At 46.7% G+C, this 20,297-nt stretch overlaps 1 protein-coding gene across 2 annotated transcripts in view; it reads right to left on the reverse strand.

The window, feature by feature from the left end:
* Positions 1–10,245: 10,245 nt before the first annotated feature.
* The window catches only part of lmo3 (LIM domain only 3), a gene marked incomplete at both ends in the record, with an annotated part of 33,745 nt that continues 23,693 nt past the window's right edge, over positions 10,246–20,297 (reverse strand). For both annotated transcript variants that reach the window (XM_080537784.1, XM_080537785.1), the window contains 2 exons: positions 10,246–10,351; positions 16,829–16,954. In XM_080537784.1, the coding sequence (XP_080393910.1) occupies positions 10,246–10,351; positions 16,829–16,954 (232 nt within the window). The remainder of the gene's footprint in view (positions 10,352–16,828; positions 16,955–20,297) is intronic.

The following is a 20,297-nucleotide window of genomic DNA, read 5'->3' on the forward strand; positions in this document are numbered from 1 at the left end:
TCCCTGACTGTCCCTCTTCCTCTCTCTTTCACTTGCTTTCTCTTTCTCTTTCTCTTACACTCACTCTCTCTGTCTCTATCTAGCTATTCTTGTCTTTGTCTCTCTCTCTCTCTCTCTCTCTCTCTCTCTCTCTCTCTCTCTCTCTCTCTCAGCCCACGTACGTGACCCGCAGCAGTTTAAAACGAGGAAATGCTGTATGTGGGCGAGCTTTTCCAAACCATGCGAGTGGGGTCGGAGGTCATCAGCGGAGGCGGGCAACAGACGTCTTTCACGGGCATTACTAATGTAAACACATCTGACTAAAAAAACAAACAAACAAACAAACAAACAAACAAAGTAGCAAAGAAAAACCCAATCACAGGAATACTGAGGCTGCGTTAGCGAGATAGCAGCGTTAGCGCTATCAACATATTCCGACCGTCGTCATAGCCACCATGCCAGACATGTCTGTCTGCGTCCCCTTAATGCACAGCACCGACTCCCTTCCCCCGAGGATCAATATCAACACGCCTATCACCAGATGTCATAACAACAAGAACACTGCGGTGACGACGACAACAGAATCCAAAGCTAACGCGAGCTAACTGTCAAGGCTGATAGAGAAGGCTAGAGAATCGCAGGTGATTTTGTCCGCCGACTTCACAAGCCCCCGTTCCTCTGTATTGTCCGTCTGACGGATCAGAATCAAAGCCCCCACCGCCCCTGTCCAAGGCCTCCACGGGCCACCATGGCCTTTCAGGCTGGGGCTTGGGTGGGTATTAAGGGGTGTCAGCTCCGTGACGAGACGGTGTGAGCGGTAATTAGCGCGCAGCTCTAGCCCCTGTCAGGAAGCCCCCCTATGTCAAAAGGACAGTGTGTGGATTGGCAGGGTGAGCGCGCTAGCTAGCTAGACCCTCTCTCTGTGTCTCCAGAGGACCCATTAGGACACACACAGGCCCACCGGCCTGATCAAGCCAACCCCCCCCCGCTCCCCGTCTACTTCGACCACGCAATTACTGCCAGGGTCCCCCACTCATAGGGTGGAATCTCAGTGTTGTTGCTAGCGCCTTACGAGCTCCTTTAATAACGCGCTCATTGGCAAACAGGCAGAGGGGTCAGGCGCTCCGTGTGAGATAATGATAGGGGTTACAGCTCGCGTGTGATAGAGTGTGTGTGTGTGTGTTCCAGCTACGAGGGTTGAGAAGGTATCGAATGTGTGGCGCCGGTGTGGTGTGCTGCTGTAACGTCTGTTCTTTGTGTGTCGACAGGACAACATACAGTAGTGTGCCTATAACCAGGGGAGGCTGGTGGAGGTAGAGATCGGAGGAAGGGCTCATTGGAATGCATGGAACGGAATGAGGAGTGGTATTAAACACTCACGGAATCCGGAATTCTCATTTCATTCCATGCATTACAATGAGCCCTAATACCGTTGCTGCCACCACAAGCCTCCATTGCCGTAAATCCGGTCCAACCACGTGTTCAACCAAGGCCATTGTGGCATCTGCCTGGGTCTGTTGGAGGCTGTCTGCGTTGAACACACAATGTGCTCCCTCTTATTGTTCAGGCCTGAGATAACAGACACCTCTGAACAAGATGCCTCTACTTGATACAGGGCCTATTCCAGGAGCTATGCAGGTGGCAAGGTGGGTGTGTTTACACTGTGTGTGTGTGTGTGTGTGTGTGTGTGTGTGTGTGTGCGTCTGCGTCCATGCTTGTGTGTGAGTATATTAAGGGGAAGGGGGTATTCTGCTTATTTTGTATTTTACCCACAAAATGCACCCTCGTTTAATGCTGATACACACAATTCTCCTCAGATCGCCCATCTGCCCTGTTTGATTACTCTTATCATCGAGAGAGAGAGAGAGAGAGAGAGAGAGAGAGAGAGAGAGAGAGAGAGAGAGAGAGAGAGAGAGAGAGAGAGAGCCTTTGAGTCTCCTCCGCCATTTCACCCAACAAAATAAGATGTTTCATTGCACAACGCTTCCCTGGCAAACGAGCAGGGTAGGGTCGGAAACAGAGAGAAAATTGCCTTTTGAATAATCCGGTTCTTTTTTTTCTTCTATTTTTTCTCTTTCCCGAAAGGTTTTCTGAAGGTTATTGTTGAGAATAATGCAGCTCCTGCCCCCCTGCAGATGACAATCATCTTTCCAATTTGTTTGAGATTAGGTCATATGGAAACAGCGCATCGTAAACACACTGGGCCGGCACGCTGCTGGCACCCACAGAGGGTAGAGGGAAGGGGGGGGGGCCGCTCCCTCTGTTCTAGACCCCTCAAGCCTTGATCGCCATGACACTGACTCTGGTAGGAGCCAGGACAGAAGCACACCTATACTCACCCATCTTTGTCCTGATTCGTAGCAGGATGGGGAGTGGGGGGGCCAGGGGAGTCTTGGGGAAAACTAGTATGATCAAATGACTGAGTGGGACTTGTGCGTCGATCAGTTCACACAATCTAATATGGCGGCTTCCACTGTTTTTGAAGGAGAGTCATACAGTAAAAAAAACAACAACAACCCTGATCTGATTGAATGATTACCTTTGAGATACTCTGCAGAATATAGGCTACCAGAAAACATGATTAAATATAGCTTGCTTTACACTACCGTATTTTCCGGACTATAAGTCGCACTGGACTATAAGTCGCATGGTTCAAGGGAACGGGCTTGGCGGAATCAGCGGGGAAAGAAGACCCTGTTGAGCTTGACTCTAGTCTGGCACTGTGAAGAGACATGAGAGGATTTGTAAGCCCAGGAAGGACATAATTCACGTTAAAACTTCTTCTGAAAGGTTAGAAATACTTAAATTATCGAGTGTAAAGCCAGGGCTAGCTAGCGCGTTGCTAACGAAGGTTAGCAAAATGGCGTCGCGGGAGCAAGCAAACAGGATGGAACAGCCTCTGAAAGGTAATAAATGACTTTAATATCGTGTATAACGTTCATAATAGCGTGTATAACGTTCATAATATAGTGCTTAATGTCCACATTGTCGAGTGTAACGACTATTTATCGTGTATAAGGCCATGACAAAGATAGCTTGGTGAAAAACGGAAGTAGTTAGGATGAAGGGCGGCCTACAAACAATGCAACATTGAACAGCCTCTGAAAGGTAATAAATGACTTTAATATCGTGTATAACGTTCATAATATCGTGTATAAGGTCCATAATATCATGTTTAATGTCCACATTGTCGTGTTTAATGTCCACATTGTCGAGTATAATGGCTATTCTATCGCGTATGTGGCGCTAGCGGAAGTAGCAAAATAGCCTCACGGGGGTAACTTAGCAACATAGAACAGTCTCTGGAAGGAATAAATGACTTTAATATCGTTTATAAAGTCCATAACATTGTGTATAAGGTCCATAACATCATGTTTAATGTCCACATGTCGTGTTTAATGTCCACATTGTCAAGTATAATGGCTATTCTATCGTGTATGAGGCGCTAGCGGAAGTTACTCCTTGGTTCATGTCAGTCAGAGATTACCGTATGTCAGTTCATGTCAGTCAGAGATTATGAATTATTGATATATAAGTCGCACCTGACTATAAGTCGCAGGACCAGCCAAAGTATGAAAAAAACCGCGACTTATAGTCCGGAAAATACGGTATATAGAATAAACCTTTAACCAGTTTCTGACAGCGACTACTTACAGTAAACACCATTTACCCTTGTATGAACCGTACCTAAAACACACACACACACACACACACACACACACACACACAAACGAGCATGGTTTAGCATGGACCTCATTCTCCCGAGTGCCTTGGGTGGTGGTTTGTGGGTTCCACTGTCATTGCCTGGTTTAGCTAGCACACTGAGTCCTTTGTGTGTGTCTGTGTGTGTGTGTGTGTGAGAGAGAGTGTTGTGTGTGTGTGTGTGTGTGTGTGTTGGGGGGGGGGGTTGTATTTATGTATCCATCTACATCTGGTAGTGGTTATCATCCTGTTACATCAAAAGGAGAAGTTCAGAGGCCCAGAGCTACAGAAAGGTCCCTGCCCCATCTCCCTCAGTCTCCCTGAGTCGTTTGCCTCTTGCTATGCATCCAGAGCACATTGAGGATAATGATAGGCAGGCGGCGCAGTAGATTCCTCACTGTTGATAACACTTAATGCATTCTTCTCTGAATAGCAGATCAGTGGACTGGCTCAGATTAGTGGCGTTAACATGTGTTTGAGACGTGCTACACAATCAATGGCGCTCTAATTGTGTGTCCCGGGGAAATGTTCATCTTCTGCTATCTACAGTAGAATGTCGATAGTTGGTGGGCTGTGTTGTCAAGTCTGTGTGTCAAGTTGCTGTGCATCAGTATGATGTAGCCTGTATGAGGATTGGCTTGGTTAAGTAAAGCAAATCATTGGAAATAAACTCTTATTTTTTACTAAGACAAATCTAGTAACATTGCCAAAAAGCTATTTTTGTATGACGATGGTTTTTGGTTGATTTGCTTGCTTGGTCTGATAACAAATGAATTCCCTCAAATCTGTTGTGGTATTTCCTGCAGTCACAAAGCAGCTTGGTCCTGTGGTAATGTAACATTTCAATGTTTTAGTAGCCGCAGCTGATGAGACCCATTTCATTGTTGAGCAAGTTTTCTGTGAAGCATCGGGCCAAAAGAATTTGACCACCACAAATGGTCCCCAGACGACCTTTCCCCGTTTTAAAACAAAACAGCTTGAAACTGTTGATGGCTTGAAACTGGGCTATCAGAATTACCCAGCCCCAACTACCCTTCTGAGCTTGGCAACAGCTTCAGAGAGACATCCACTTGGAGCGCAGCAATCATTATCTATCCAATTATGTTCATTTCACTTTTCGTTCTTTTTAAAAAATATATTTTTATTAAGCAAAACATGTCCGTTTATTGGCACTACCAGTCCATGATCATGGGATCAGTAATAGGGGACGTGAGCGTTGCGCATCATTACTTAAGGCTGACTAACTTCTTGGATGGGGTGTACTCCATTGGGTAGCACACTCAAATCAGACCAAAAATACAAAAGTCCATTATCCCCGCAATAAAGAGCTAATGACCCAACAATGGGAATATATTCGCCAGGGCGCCCATCTCCTCGAAAGGGCCGAAGGATAAAGAGTCATTAAAGCAGCGTTATCTGGTCCAGATAGCATGGGCATGTCTGCAAAGATCATTATTTTTGCCCCTGGAGCCGTTTGCCGAATGAGAGAGACAGGCTAACCGCACACCCAGCGCTAACTTTGGGGTCAGCTGCGGCACAGGGTGAAGACGCTAACGATACGCGGGCTGGCAGCTAATGCTTTTTCTAAATGCTCCTAATGACTGTATTTTTTTTCTTCTTGTTTTCCTTCGTCAGCTCGTCGTAGCTGTTGGGGACGAGACTGAGATGGTTTTCTTAGTTTCTCTTCACATCTTTATTTTATTTCATTTTTTATTTTGGGGGGGGGGGGGGGGGGGGGTGCACACATCTCTCGGATCGCCCCTGAGAGCTGTGAGAGCCTGATATTGTAATAAAAGGCTGTTAAATAAAACACTGTTTTGCAGTTTCGCCTTCCAGTTCTGCCTCCCTTTGGAGAGCGTGCTGCATTTATGTAAAACAACCCTCATCCTCTCAGAATGAACACTGGGGACACAGACGAGCCACACTGAAGTTTAGAGAGGAGCTAAAGTACCACAGGTTAAACAGTTGGACATTGAGTTCCGTGGGCTCAAGGTGGGCGGCGATACAAAAGATGGAGTGGAATCCAATGCAAATACAAGTAACTTTACAACTCTAATCTGCTCCATTTACACAGCACTTTTACCTGCAATTTACCTGTAACATGACTACAGTCTGTTGCAGGTTGAAGATGTAGCTGTATGCCCCTGTCCCAGCTCAGTTTACACAGACAACAAATAGCGGTAAAATGCTGGTTATGTCACGGAAATGCCTCTGTGTAAACAGAGCTTATCCTGCTAGGTTGGGCGATTAGCAGAACTAAATTATTTTAAGTCTAGGTGTAGGCAGTACAATGCCATGACAGTGTAATTGTGTGTGTGTGTGTGTGTGTGTGTGTGTGTGTGTGTGTGTGTGTGTCACTTCTCTGTGCTTCTTCTTCTTCTTCTTGTGAGCAGTTGTCATGAACAGCTGTTATGGTCAGCAATTCTTCAGCAGCGATGTGTCTTGCTAATGTGTCTTGCTCTCTTACTGTAAAGGCTGTTGTCATTTGAGGTTCTCACAGAGAGGTGTGATGTCATAGTTCTGGATGTCCTATTCTACACTCTGGTCTCTGTGGCGTGCTCCTGACCTTTGACCCTCAGTCAACCATGAGGTCCCTACTCTGAGAAATTGACCTTTTGGATTAGTAATTTCGCAGTGTGCGTGCGTGCGTGTTGGTGGCAGTGGGTTGGCTGTCTCCTGTATAGACGGCATGTCAAGCTAAAAGCAGGCCTGAAGTGAAGAAAAACATCAGTGGGAGTGGAGGAAAAGTTAAACAATTACTGAGAGAATACATCATCAAGACTACCGTCAAGACTAAACAAGATATGGACTGCGCTTATATAGCGCCTTTATCCGAAGCGCTTTACAACGGCCTCTCATTCACCCATTCACACACACATTCACACACCAATGGCGGCAAGCTACCATGCAAGGCGCCGGCCCGCTCATTGGGAGCAATCTGGGGTTCAGCGTCTTGCCCAAGGACACTTCGACATGTGGCCAGCCGGGGCTCGAACCGCCGATCTGCCAACCTTGCTATCATTAGACGCCGGCTCTACCTCCTGCGCCACAGCCGCCCCCGATGGGTACAGGATGATGGTACACATGCTGTGTGTTCATTTGTGTGCAGTAAAATGGTAGCTGAGAGCTGAAAAAACACCTTTGAGTTATGAACAGTAACACATTCTATTGTACGTATGTTGTATGAAAATGCAATTCACCTGGTAATAAGCATGTAATTACATAGGATTACCCATAAACTGTATATAGGTTGCATTCAGTTAAACTGAATTGATGTTTCCTAAGCGCAATTTAAGCGCAATTTAAGTTTATTGACTACTATCAGTGCTGTTGTTAGAATAGTAGAATAGACACAGAATTATGATATGTGATGCTAGCACAACTTTACCGAAATTACTTTACTTTGACTTTATTATTTTGGTTTCAATCTAGTCTCACTAATCTGACCATTTAAATTAATTTGAGTCTGACAGCACACACATCGAAAAGAGCCGATGGGAGGCAGCTCCGAATCGAGAGGAGTGCTTCAAATGGAGGTGGGGATGTCCACAGATGTTTGCAGAATAGATAATTGAAGGCACACTGCTCATCTGTGAAATGCTGGCATAGAAAACGTCTTCAGCTACACGTAGCTGTTTTCTTTCTGTGCGGTGCGTGCACATCTGTTTGTAAACAATAGCATGTGTGGAGGTGGAGGGTCATGGCGTGCAATTCAGGTGGCGCCTACAGCAACAAAATACTGAGGGGTGTGGACTTGCTTACAACTTCCGACAGCATTTCTTTACTGGCTGCGCCCCCAGAATCTCTTCTCTCTGGGATACGAGATTTGTTTCCAATCTAACGTAATGTGAAAGTTGCACACAGTGGATGTTGCCTTCAGCACGGTGCCACATAGCTGTGAAAACAAACACTCTAATGACAGGCCAAGTTTCTCACTTCTCGCCTCTCCCCGGTTTATAAATCAGAGTTAACATCCGACACCGCGGAGGATGAGACGCGTAATAACATGTGACACTTGTCTACCATCAGCAAGAATTTCTCCCTTTGGTTCCCATGGTTTCCTTTAATTTGAGTAGTCTGTAATCTCCATCTGCTTTGAGTGTTTCCATCCACTAAAGGACTTTCAACAGCTTGAGTCTAATCAAAGAGATTCTCTCGTTTCTTTGTGTCTCCAGATAAGGAAATTCAATTAGCTTAATTGGTCTGGATATTACGCTCTGTAATGTGATGTGAGTATCGCTGTCGACAAAACTTCACAGGGCACTTTCGAACTACCTCGCTAATTAGAGAAATAACTTGTATCCAAATGTTGCACCTCTATATTCAGAATGACTCCAAATCGAAATCCAGGTAATTAGCAGCAACAACACACAGGAAGATAGTGCTCGCTTGAGCTTGAAGACTTAAATGAAGTACGGGTTTCTTGTGTTAGATGTTTGAAGCATGACAATAGGGAGATAGAACATCAATCTATCTGTATACCAAGCCTATTGTGGTAATGATAGAACTTTCAAATCTAACAGAAGAAGAATAAAACATAGTCAATATCTCATTCCGATAATAATTGAAGTGTTTAAAACTGGATGATGAAGCTTCTTTTTCTTCTTTTCTTCTTTCTCATTCTGGTATAGCGAACTCCGTCTTTTATCAGAACTAAAATAAAAGGGCATTTTACAAGGCGCAGAGAGACAACAAACTGCCGGAGAAAATGATTGCACTTTCGATCAATCATATATCATAAGGCTGCAACATGGTCTAGTGGTCGGGGTAATGGACAAGGAACAGGAGGTTTCTGGTGGCTGGTTTGCATCTAATGCTGTGCCCTTGAGCTAGACACTTAACCTTAGTTGCTTCAGTAAACACCCAGACTTAAATGGCTATGTAGAGTATAAAGTGTAAACTTTCCTTGGAGGAGAGGAAGAGAGTGTGTCTGACAAATAGTCCAAATGCTTTCTACAGACAGGCGGAAGAAAGAAAGAAAAAGAAAGACACCACACACACAGCGTTAACACAATAAAACTGTATTACATTTGTGCTTAAAATTATTACAATACAGTATTTACAAGCGTTGTCCTAAAAATAAACATCTCATGCTGGATGACACATAAAAAGAAATCATTATACAATAGCAAGCAAAAGGAATATTTCTTTTATGTACAACCACAATTTACAAATCAATGAATTTCCATTTTTTTTGTGTTTCTTTGCACCCTGTTTTAACTGTTATATGCCTTGCAAATTGATGCTAAGCACAGTTGCTCTGACTTGATCCAGTTGCTCTAATTTAGTTAAGCTTGGTCAACAACAACAAAGTGGTGTTTGTCTTCCCACAAGAAAAGGTGATGACCCTTTGAAACAACACAGACCATGTGACCAAGTCTTAAGGCAACTGCATTGGGGCGCTGGCTGACAGTGAAGCGCTGAAACCGAAAGCCACGTTGAAAACCAGGCTACTCTCGTCACATTGAGATGAGCAAAACAGTGATAGAACAGTGATTGAATTCAAGTATCAGCATGTCGAAGAATGATGCCCTGGGACAACAGGTGATGCACTGAAAGCTTATCAAATAAATACAGTGTACAAAAAGTAACCAACCCCCCCCCAACCCGCCCCAACACCCCCCTAACCACCTCTCACCCCCAACCCACCCGCCCACCCACCCACCCGTACCCCAAGACCCTCACCAGTAGATCAGCGCCCCCATTGTGAAAGCAAGCTTTTTAACAAATGTGAGGACTCCCGCAAAAATAGCCCCCTTAAGTTTACAAGCCAGTCCTTAGGAATCACAGTCTGAGTTTCCCAGGATTCCCAGGAGAGAGTCCGGAGAACCGTTCAAAGAATGGCTCAAGTGGTACATTGGATTGTGGTTGAATTGACATTTGCCATTTGATAAAAAGACACCTCTTCAACCTGAGATCTCATGTTCACATTCGGCGGCTCTCTCTCCCCCTGGTTTTCAGTTACTGGCGCCTTGATTGTTTTTTTTCTCTCTCTCTCTCTCTCTCTCTCTCTCCCGTGGTCTTGTCACTAAGAATGGGATGGGATTGTTGTGATATGGGAAAGGGGGGGGTTATCCGTTTTTTTTTTTAGGGGGGCGGTGTGTGTGTGTGTGTGTGTGTGTGTGTGTGTGTGTGTGTAAGGGATGTCACTGTAAGGTGTCTGCTGGCAGGGGGGGGGGGGGTGGGAGAGGCAGCATCTTTCAAAACACAAACAAACAAATAAACTTTTTTTTTTTTTTTTTACATGTACGTAGTCCATTGTAACCTCACAGGGTCCCTCCCAATGACAGCCCTCTGTGTCTATGGCTATTATGTACAGCAGAGTTGTTCCTTTGGAGGGGTTGGTTGGTTATATACACGTGGGTGGGGGAAGGGGGGGGGCGGGGAAGAGGGGGGGGGGGCGGGGTAAATGCTGGAGAGAAGAAATTAGTGCTTTTGGTGTCTGATTGCAAGCTCTCCTCCTCCAGTCCTTCCAGTGTCTCTTTCTCTTTCTCCCACCCCTCCTCTCCTCTCCTCCCCCTCTCTCTCTCTCTCTCTCTCTCTCCATCTCTCCATCTGCGGGGGTCAGCGGACCTGGGGTGCGTATCCTTCCTTCATCAGCCCCTCCTCGTAGTCCGTCTGGCACAGGATCATGTTGTTCTTCAGGAAGAACTTGTCTCCCACACAAAACCTGCGCACACAAAAAAAAGAACAAGGGAGGGAAGAAGGAGGGGGAGAGAGAAAGAGAGAGAGAGGTTTATATAACACTCAAAAACAAGCATCTCATCATTAGCGCAGTAGGCTGTAGGCTAACCCCTAGCTGGCCATATCACTTTCGCTTTTTAAAATGACTATTGAGATAACTCTCCAGGTACCGCTACCCCCCCCCCCCCACCTCCCCCTCCCCGGCCATGTTTGTGCTGATCAGGAGCTCACCTCCAAAAACATTCAACTCAATTACATTGGTGTTTGTGTACGGTTATCTCCAACCTAGATCGCGGGGGTAACTCTACACCTGGAGCTGTTACATAAACCCCACAGACGTAAACCCCTCCCCTTCCCCCTGCGCACACACGCACACACACACACACACACGCACACACACACACATGCACACACATACACATACACGCACACACACACACACACGCACACACACATACACACACTCCACCCCCCCTCCTTTTTTTTTTAGCCAGCAGGCCAAAGTCGCGCTTGACCTTTCACACGTCGGCAGAGTGGAGATTATGTTGAACGAGGCGAGAGCGAGGCGCTACCTTGCCACGTTGTCCTGAGGGCCGCTTATCTCCCTCACAGCGCCGGTTCGACAAGGTCGGGGAGCGCCGGCGCCTGTGTTTACTGGGGGGAGCGGCAAGGCTCGCCTCTGTTTGACTTCTCCCTGGCTGTCCTACACTGAGCCCGCCGCCAGGAACTGGTGTGTGCGTGTGCGTGTGCGTGCGTGTGCGTGCGTGTGTGAATGTGTGGTGGAGAAAGCCGAGGTAAACTGAGCCTCTGCGGTTAAAGCCTAGGATTTGAAAGATCTTATTCGCTGCATCCACACATAACGGTAGAACGGGTTTGTTGTCCTCATCTAGTCCCACTTAAGAAGACGCACATATAAATCTCTCCCTTAAGTGTTCTGAGTGAAAATACAGTACAATTAGGGCCAATGCATTTGAGCCAACTGTCCGGAGACTCATAAATCCAAGATTACATTAAAGGAGGATCTGCTGAGAATAGAAATCCTTCTCATCGTTTAGAAAAACCGCATCCTCTGTTGTCAAACTGTGACTTTAACTTTTTCAGACTTTCTTTTCCAGAAACTTTTCTTTTTTTTCGCCAGAGAGTGGGGCGTCAGGCGCCCCGGCAGGCCACCATTACCGAGGATCAAATATCAACAAGTAATATCCATTTATCCTTGTTGTTGACACAGTGATTAACAAGAAGCAGAGGTGTGCTTAACGTAATGGTGTCATTCGCTCCAATAAAAATGTCCTGTTTAAATGACACATTCTTCCCGGGAATCCATTAGTGTCTGTCTTTACTGACACCGTGCCCCCTCCCACTCTCCCTCCACCTCATCCCTCGCTTTTTCCCCTCTCTCCGCTAATAGGATTCCTCTCTGTTTATTTACAGCCTTTTTTTTCCTTCTTTTTTTTTTTTACTCCCTCCCTCCCTCGCTTGCCCCCCCTCCCACTCCCCCTCCCTCCCTCTCTCCCTCCCTCTCTCCCTCCCTCCCTCTCTCCCTCCCTCCCTCTCTCCCTCCCTCTCTCTCTCTCTGCACACAGCTCTTACCCTTGTCCTCCACTTATTTCACACAGCCAAATTGTTTCTGCTCGGTGAAATGTCAACAACATATGTGACATCTGCGCACCAATTATGATGAGGATATTACACTCGCCCCATCAGAGGCGTGTCGAATAAATGACCTTGTGTTGCCCCTCCGGTTTCCACTTCCTCATGATTGTCGGGTACCCACAATGCCCTATACGCACACAGCTACCCACGCAAACCCTCTCTGAGGAGTCTGTATTTATCAACATATTAACTTGATGATCCACTCTGTGTCCTTTTAACGCGGCGTCTCCACGCAGGGGCAATTATCGTTTGCCTCCGTCTCACCCTCGAGAATCATATCACCCCGAGATTTACGCCTCGTGAATGTAGGAGTGTGTGTGTGAACTCAACTTACGACGGATCTCTGCCTCTTTTTCTCTTCAGTCTTTCTGTCTTCCCTGTCCTTCCCTCACCCCCCCCCCCCCCCTCCCCCGCCTCTCTCCACCTTCCATCTTTCTTCCTTCCTTTAGTTAGAGGTGACTATGAATAATGGGTCTTTGGAGACCTCTTGTTGTAGGAGGGGGGGAGAGAGAAAAGGGCCTCCGCAGCCGCACACTTAAAAGATGTATTGCAATGCCAGCTATTTGCCTCGGAGGCTTGTGTTAACTAGAGTAGTCACTTCCCTCTCAAATGAAGGAACGGGGAGATTGTCAACGAGCCTCCGCAGCGCCGCCACTAATTACTGTTGGGATGCAGCGAGGTTCAGGAGACAGCTGGCTCTCTGACATTGAGGCTTAATTGTTGTACCGGCAAGTTGTAAAAAATTTTTTTTTTTTTTTTCTCACATAGATTGTGGACGATCGGAAAAATACAAAAAGATTGTGTGTGTGTGTTTTATTTTTATTTATTTTTTTAAGCACAGACTGTTCGGGGGTTTGCTGTGTCCGAGAGGTGTGCTAATTTAAAACATAACCTGTCATTTTGTGTTTATATGTAGTCGATGGAATTGTGATGTGGTGGTGGTGGTGGTGGTGGTTTGGTTTCTATAGTTAGCTCCGAGCTAACCCAGTAATCAACACCAATCACGCGCAGTGACAACTGAGTCCTCCATTGGCCCTCTTCTCTAATGACCACAGCTCGTGACACGGCACCGGAGCCCGGCTGCAGTAGCAGAGCACAGCAGAGCCCAATTGGTGTCACTCTTCCCCTGGCAGGGCACCAGTCTGGAGGCAGGCTAGGACCGGAGACTCCCCTTATCAGCAGTGACCTTCCCCTGCCCTGTCACCCTACCCTGCTCTCCGCTGCTCCCCTGCACTCCGGCCCTCCCTGGAGTCTCCCTAGACTGTGGCCTCCAGCTCATCAGGGGGGAAATTGGGCCAGCGCTGGGCTGGATGATGAGGCCGGACGACAGCCCCATCGATTACCTGTCCCCAAAGGCTGATCTGTGGCTAACGGCTTTGCTGGATGGAGTCTCATCTCTCCTTCTCCTCCGCCCACCCCTCTACCACCCTCCCCCCCCCTCAGATCTAACCCCCCTATCCCCAGGACCACGACCACAGCAGCATCTCATGCCAGCCCAGTCCTGAAGCAATGGGGTGGGGAGGGTGGTGGGAGGCGGGAGGGGGGTAACTGGGGCTGGCTGATGAGAAGGTCGCGGCAGTGTGGATTTATGTCCAGTTTAACAGAGTAAGGCCATACGCAGGGCAGACATGAGCAATCAGACACAATGTGAGAACCTATATTTCCACCGAGAGGCAGAGGCTATTCATCCCTGGAGCTAAGGGAGCGCCACTACAAGCCCCGGCACGGAGAACTAGAGAATCACGTCGGCCTCCTTGCTCGCCGTGGCGGACACACGGGTCAGATAACGGATTAGACTACTTCTAATCTATCTTTATCTCCAAAGATATTTGTATTTTTTATTAAAATTGCTTTACTTTACGATGCTTCTTTTCGAAAGGAAACACAAAAAGACCAGTGTCATTTAGATGAGGAGGAGGAGGAGGAGGAGGAGGACGAGGAGGAGGAGAAACAGTGGCGGGGTCATGATAGGAATGACACGCATCCACTACTGCTAACAGGCCAGTCTCTCCCTCCTCTCTACCCCGAACTAATTGGCCTATCACTTAAACAAGGGACTTAATGACAGAGCATGGGCAGCCCATTAGAGCCTAGCAGTGACTCTCTAGTCTCGGATGAAATCAGACTAATAACCGCCTCAGAGTGGCCCGCGTCCCCTCTACTGTGGTATAATGGTGGAGCGCTGAGGCGGATGTACCAACCAAGCTGGCAGCCGGAAGAGCAATGGATGTGGATGGAGGAGGGTTTGGCTGGGGGGGGTTGAAGGAAGGGAGGAGGAGGAGGAGGAGGAGGAGGAGGAGGAGGGGGTGGGCTAGATGTGCGTACATACTTGATTGTAGCAATTTAACCTTCAAACGCCAACATCGTCTGCAGCCTGACCCACAGGAGCCAGGGGATAATTACACTGTGCGACCCCCGGTGACCTCAGCGGTCGCCTGCTCTGTTTATCAGATTTCACATTTTCTGACTACGCTCCCCGCGGAGGAATCTCTCCGCCATTTGTGAGATGGATTAGATTGCTTTTATTGAAGGCCGGGGCCCCTTTCATGTTTGTTTGAGACGGGGGGAACGAGAGGGGGGGGCTGGACGGAGAGAGCGCTGGTTACCGGGGATGAACATGGTGGCGGGCAGATGGAGACGCGAGACAAAAAGCAGTGGGACTCATTTTCCCAGGCTACCCTCCCTCCGTCTGTCGGGCCGAGAACAGTATGTGAGAGCTCCTGTAGAGTAGAGGGAAACTGGAGTGTGATCTCTTAATGGATCTCAGACAGAAACTCGGGGGAAAGACTGTAGGAGGACATACTGCTACTAATGATGGTAGAGATAACTGGTGTGTGTGTGTTTTTTTTTTTGTTTTGTGTGTGTGTGTGTTTTAAAAAAATAATAATTTCATAATCTTTCAACAAGAGCAGCTGTCTGTCATTCAGATTTCCGCGCGCAAAGTCGTTGTGTCGCTTTGTGTTAGAAAAGGACGTGGGTGTCGTGTGATATCGCCACGTATCAAAGCGGATCCGCGATCGCCGTGGCAAAGAGTGACAGTGGAGCGAAACTCAACCGTCACTGTGACGGAGAGCCGTCATGCAGAAATGTCGTCCCTTCATTGTGGGTGCGCTTTATATACAATAGAGCCCCCCCCCCTCCCCCCTTTGTAAAAAACTGTAAAGCTTTTCGCAAACAAGCTGGAAAACAACAAAGACAAGTCAGGTGGTGTGTGTGTGTGTGTGTGTGTGTGTGTGTGTGTGTGTGTGTGTGTGTTTGCGGAGAGATAATGCCTCGTCACATTGCTGACAAATGAATTCTCCCATCTGTCCAATGGCACGCGCGCGATGCGATGTAGCAGTGTGTATTTGCATATCGCATTTTCTGACGCGTTCGCTCTCCCCAGTCATGTTCTCCTGCCAGAGCGCGCCGAGGCTCCCATCCCTCCTCAGACGACAGACGTCATCAATTCCTTTTTTGCCACTTTTGTGGAGCTGAACCAGAGACTCTGAATGGGTTGAGGGGGGGGGGGGGGGGGGGGGAGCGTGGACACTAGCACTGACACCCAGAGGTCTCCTAAGACCACTCCGGCGCATGCATCACTCCTCTGAGAAGCGGGGGGGACGTCAAGAAAAACCAGGAGAAAAACAACAACAACCAAAAAAAGTCAAGGCTGAGGAACAGTTCCAATTAACGGCGGCGCCACGCCATAAATCTTGGGGGTGAGCAGCGGCGGAATTGTGATGGGCAAGTGGAAGGCCACGGCGGATCGTGTGAAGCGAACTAACGTCGATTTTATTCAACAGTTCGTCGGCTGCCCTAATGTAAAAAGAAAGATTTGCCCTGCGCCTAAATGGCTTTTAATGTGGAAGAGCAGAGTTGGCCTGCCGGGCCGGAGTGAGGAAGATTAGCTGACTTCTTGCATTAGGAGAGGCTGTCTCGCGCAGCCGGCTGGAGAGGCAAGACAATAACCCAGTGCTAATTGTGCGTAACCAGGCCCTTCGCCTTTACTGTGAAATGTGCCTGGGTTGTGTGTGTGTGTGTGTGTGTGTGTGTGTGTGTGTGTGTGTGTTTGCCTGAACAATCTGTAGGACATGCGTTACATTTGTGTGTGTGTGTGTGTGTGTGTGTGTGTGTGTGAGTTTGTCTGAACAATCTGTAGGACATGCGTTACATTTGTGTGTGTGTGTGAGTGTGTGTTTGAGTGTGTGTTTGAGTGTGTGTGTTTGTCTGAACAATCGGTAGGACATGCGTTACATGTGTGTGTGTGTGTGCGTGTGTGTGTGTGTGTGCGTGTGTGAGTGTGTGTGTGTTTGTCTGAACAATCGGTAGGACATGCGTTACATTTTTGTGTGTGTGTTTGTGTGTGTGTTTGTGTGTGTAGACCAACCAAGTCTGGTGTTTTGGTGTAATAACCCAGATACACTAAAAGGTTTCCGAGTGGTACAATACCGACAATTATGACCAAAACTTTGTTGACAAAATAAATGGCGGGGATGACCGCAGCAAAACCCAGTAATGAAGACAGATGAACCCCGTCGGTGCAGATGTTCCCTGCGCTTCTCCTGGTATCTGGTACAGTACAGTACAGTGCAGCACAGTAGAGGGATACAATCACCCTGCTGTGTTCCGTTAGTCAGGCGCCCTAAGGCCTCGTGTCTGCCTGCACGGTCACGTGATCCAGTGATAAATCTCTACCATGGAGGAAGCCTGTCCCCCAACTAGGAGCACCGCTAACAGGGACTGATTCTGTCACTCCCGCTACCCGACGAGGCCCTGTGATTGGGTGAGAAGGTGGCCGTGGAGTCGGGGCATCCCTCCGATCACTCACCTCTGATTGCAGAGCTGGCAGGCGAAGCAGTCCAGGTGGTAGACGTTCTCCTTGGCCCTCATGACCATCTCGAAGGCGGGGATGAGCTTGCTGCAGGCCGCACAGTTCCCCGTCACGCCGAACAACCTGCGCCACACACAAACACAGAGGAGGCCACTGTGAGACCAAGGCCCCGGACACACCCGTCCTCCATGATACCCACCACCGTAGAGTAGAGTACAGTAGAGTAGAGTAGAGTAGAATAGTAAAGTACTAAAGAGTAGAGTAGAATAGTAAAGTACTAAAGAGTAGAGTAGAATAGAGTAGAGTAGAGTAGAGTAGAATAGAGTACATTAGAGTAGAGTAGAGTAGAATAGAGCGCAGTAGAATAGAGTAGAGTAGAATAGAGTACATTAGGGGAGAGTAGAATAGAGTACAGTAGGGTCGAGTAGAATAGAGTACAGTAGAGTAGAATTTAGTAGAATAGAGTACAGTAGAGTAGAATTTAGTAGAATAGAGTACAGTAGAATAGAGTACAGTAGAGTATAATTTAGTAGAATAGAGCACAGTAAGTAGACTGAAACATGTCACAAGACACTGTACAATGGCAAAGCTCACAGAGATGAAAAAGGCATGTCACACATCTTTATGTATCGTTAGAACTGACATTTTCGATATAGCACCATAGCAGCCAACACAGAGGGATCAGTACCACAACCTGAATCGCAGAAATAACATGGCCAAGACCTCGACTTCCGCAGTGGAACGCCTTGCTTTGTAGAAATAGATGGGACATGGCTAGCCTAGTGTCAGTGTCCAGGGAGGACCCTATTATTTCTTGGCCTGCTCCAGGGATCTTAGTGTGAGTATTCATTAGGGATTCAGGCCTGTTACTCCAGAGCGACCTAGCGACTGGAGCTTTGAGGAGAGAAAAAAAAAATAGATCTGATAACGGAATCATATAACAAAATAACCTATTAGGCCAAGTTCTTCAGGCACTTTTAGCCATCGTTGTTAAAATGATAAAACTGCATGCCACTCTCGGAGTCTGTAAGAGATCGCAATCTGATAAATGATCTGGGGGCCGGGGATATGCAGGGGTTGTTTATTAACCTTCAGAAAGTAAGTTTCCCAGAGGCGAAGAAAGCAGATAGATTGTGCCCTCATGAATACCTACAGAATTAAGGGCTACTGTCAACACACCTTGAGACAATGAAGGATATCTCCCGTGGCGATATAGGCAACTGGGTAAAGAAAAAAGGTTAAATCCGATGGATCGGTGCCGATTTAATTAAAAGAATTATGCCTTTTCCCTTTGAGCTGTCTAATTTTAGATACATTTGTGTTATCTCTTGTCCTTCCTCACTCTGTGCATTGCCTGGAGGCCTTGACATGAAACAGATTAAATGATGGTGATTTTTTCATCTCCCTCCACAAAGCCTTTGCAATTGATCTAAAACATATTTTCAAATGAATAAGAAGAGATTTATAGTTTGATAACAAAGGGGTGTTTAGAGGTGTATATAGAATATTCTGTAGTAATGGTCTGTCCACATCTCACAGCATAAAGGATCAACTGTTACTCTCATTGTGAGACTATATGAGTCATTTGAGCACTGAATGCACTCAAGACTTCTAAACGACGGAAGGGATTCTTGTATAGAAGTGATGTTTCTTACACAGAAGCCTTTTGCCTGTCAGGTTGAATCAAAACACTGGTCAGAGTTTTGCAATACACCTACACCTTTTGAAAAAGACTCTCACTGTTTTGCCTTGAACAATTCAGGACAGAGACCTTTTGCATTTGCAAAAATTCAGTGTGTGTGTGTGTGCGTGTGTGCGTGTGTGCGTGAGCGTGTGCGTGTGTACTCCAGCTTAAGAACTACCACAGGCCTTGAATCGACCCTCCACATTAACAAGCTCTTGCGATCCCTTTGTGTTGAACAGCTTCCACTGTTCAGAGTATTGGAGATTCAGAGCCATGAGGAGAAACCCATCAACTTTGGAGTAGTTTTCAAAACACGCAAGAGGCTTTCGCAGTCTCATTACCTGTACTTAAACAGACAGAAATCGGGGGGGACGGGTTAGCGTGTTTGATACCATTTCTCATTCCGTTCCCGGCTTACGATGAGCTTGTTCCCGATGTCTACCTCCACTAGCCTCTCTGGGTTCACATAAATACAGGGATGAACAGAATACAGAACAGAATACTATATATATAGATATACGTATCTTTGTTCAAATCAAACCGAACTGAAGGAACTTCAACAACAATAAGGTATAACTGACACAACAGTGATCCATTTTACAACTTTACACTCTAGCTATAATTCTATCTATGTTCCATCCTATAGGAGACATTGATTTGAAAACACTTTTGGCAAGTTAGTTTCGTGGAAGGTCATTGTTTACAGGTTCTAAGATGAAATATGACAAAAAAACATTTGACGGATACAGTATTTACACAGAGTAGTCTTAACATGGTTATGCTTAACTGGGAGGGATAGGCTACCATTATGGAAAACAACTTTATCGGAAACCTATCATATTTGGAGCTGAATTATTGGATGCTGTTGTGTTAAGGAGAAATACTGTGTTTTTAGAATATTTTTTCAATGGAGCTCACGGATTCCACGTCAAGACACCTTCAGTAAGAATACGAGAGGAAAAGGTAACTTTGCTTTCTGAATAAAAAAAAAGCAAAAAAAAAGCAGAAACCCTTGGGTCCCAAAACAGCACATTCAAACCTCCTGCCTGCTGCTTATATTCACTTGTTTGCTGCATAATTCATAAACATATGGCCCTGTTCTACTTTAACTGTCAGAGTAAATGATTAAAACCATTTCCCGACCTGCGCTGACTTATGGGAACAATACATATATAGAGTTCCCAAATCAAACATTCTTTTTAGTGCCTCCGACATGCAGACGCGGAGTTAAAGAGGAGAGGGTTTGGGCCTAATAATAGTCTTCAGAGATTTACCCAGACTGCACCTGTATAGCTGCGCCAAGCATCCAGCCAGCCAGACAGACACAGACAGCCAGCCAGCCATACTCCAACACTGTGTGGCGAATGCACTTCAAACCTCTAGCACTGAAGCTTCCCAGCAACCCATGTGCCTCGCCATGCGGGAGGGAAGGGAAGATGGATGGAGTGTACCTGCCACTCGTCTTCGCCGCTCCGCCAGTTTGATGCCACAGACGCTAATGGTTCTCGAGGGAGGCGGCAAATTAAGCGTGGTTTGCTTGTAATGAATTCAAAGGCTCATGCTCCAACACAATCTCAGGGAGAGGGGCTTTAAAGCTGTATGTCTATATGTATGTATGTATGTCTATATGTATGTATGTCTGTATATATGTATGTGTGCAAACCAGGTGAGAACCCCCTTTCTTATCCCTCAGCACAGGATTATAGTTTGTAATAAATATATACATTTGTAATGCATCTCTCTCAATCTGTGACTGCTGTCTTGTTTCGAGTGCCTGTGTTT

Source organism: Nansenia antarctica (assembly GCF_963989245.1).
Source record: "Nansenia antarctica genome assembly, chromosome: 8".
NCBI lineage: Eukaryota > Metazoa > Chordata > Actinopteri > Argentiniformes > Microstomatidae > Nansenia > Nansenia antarctica.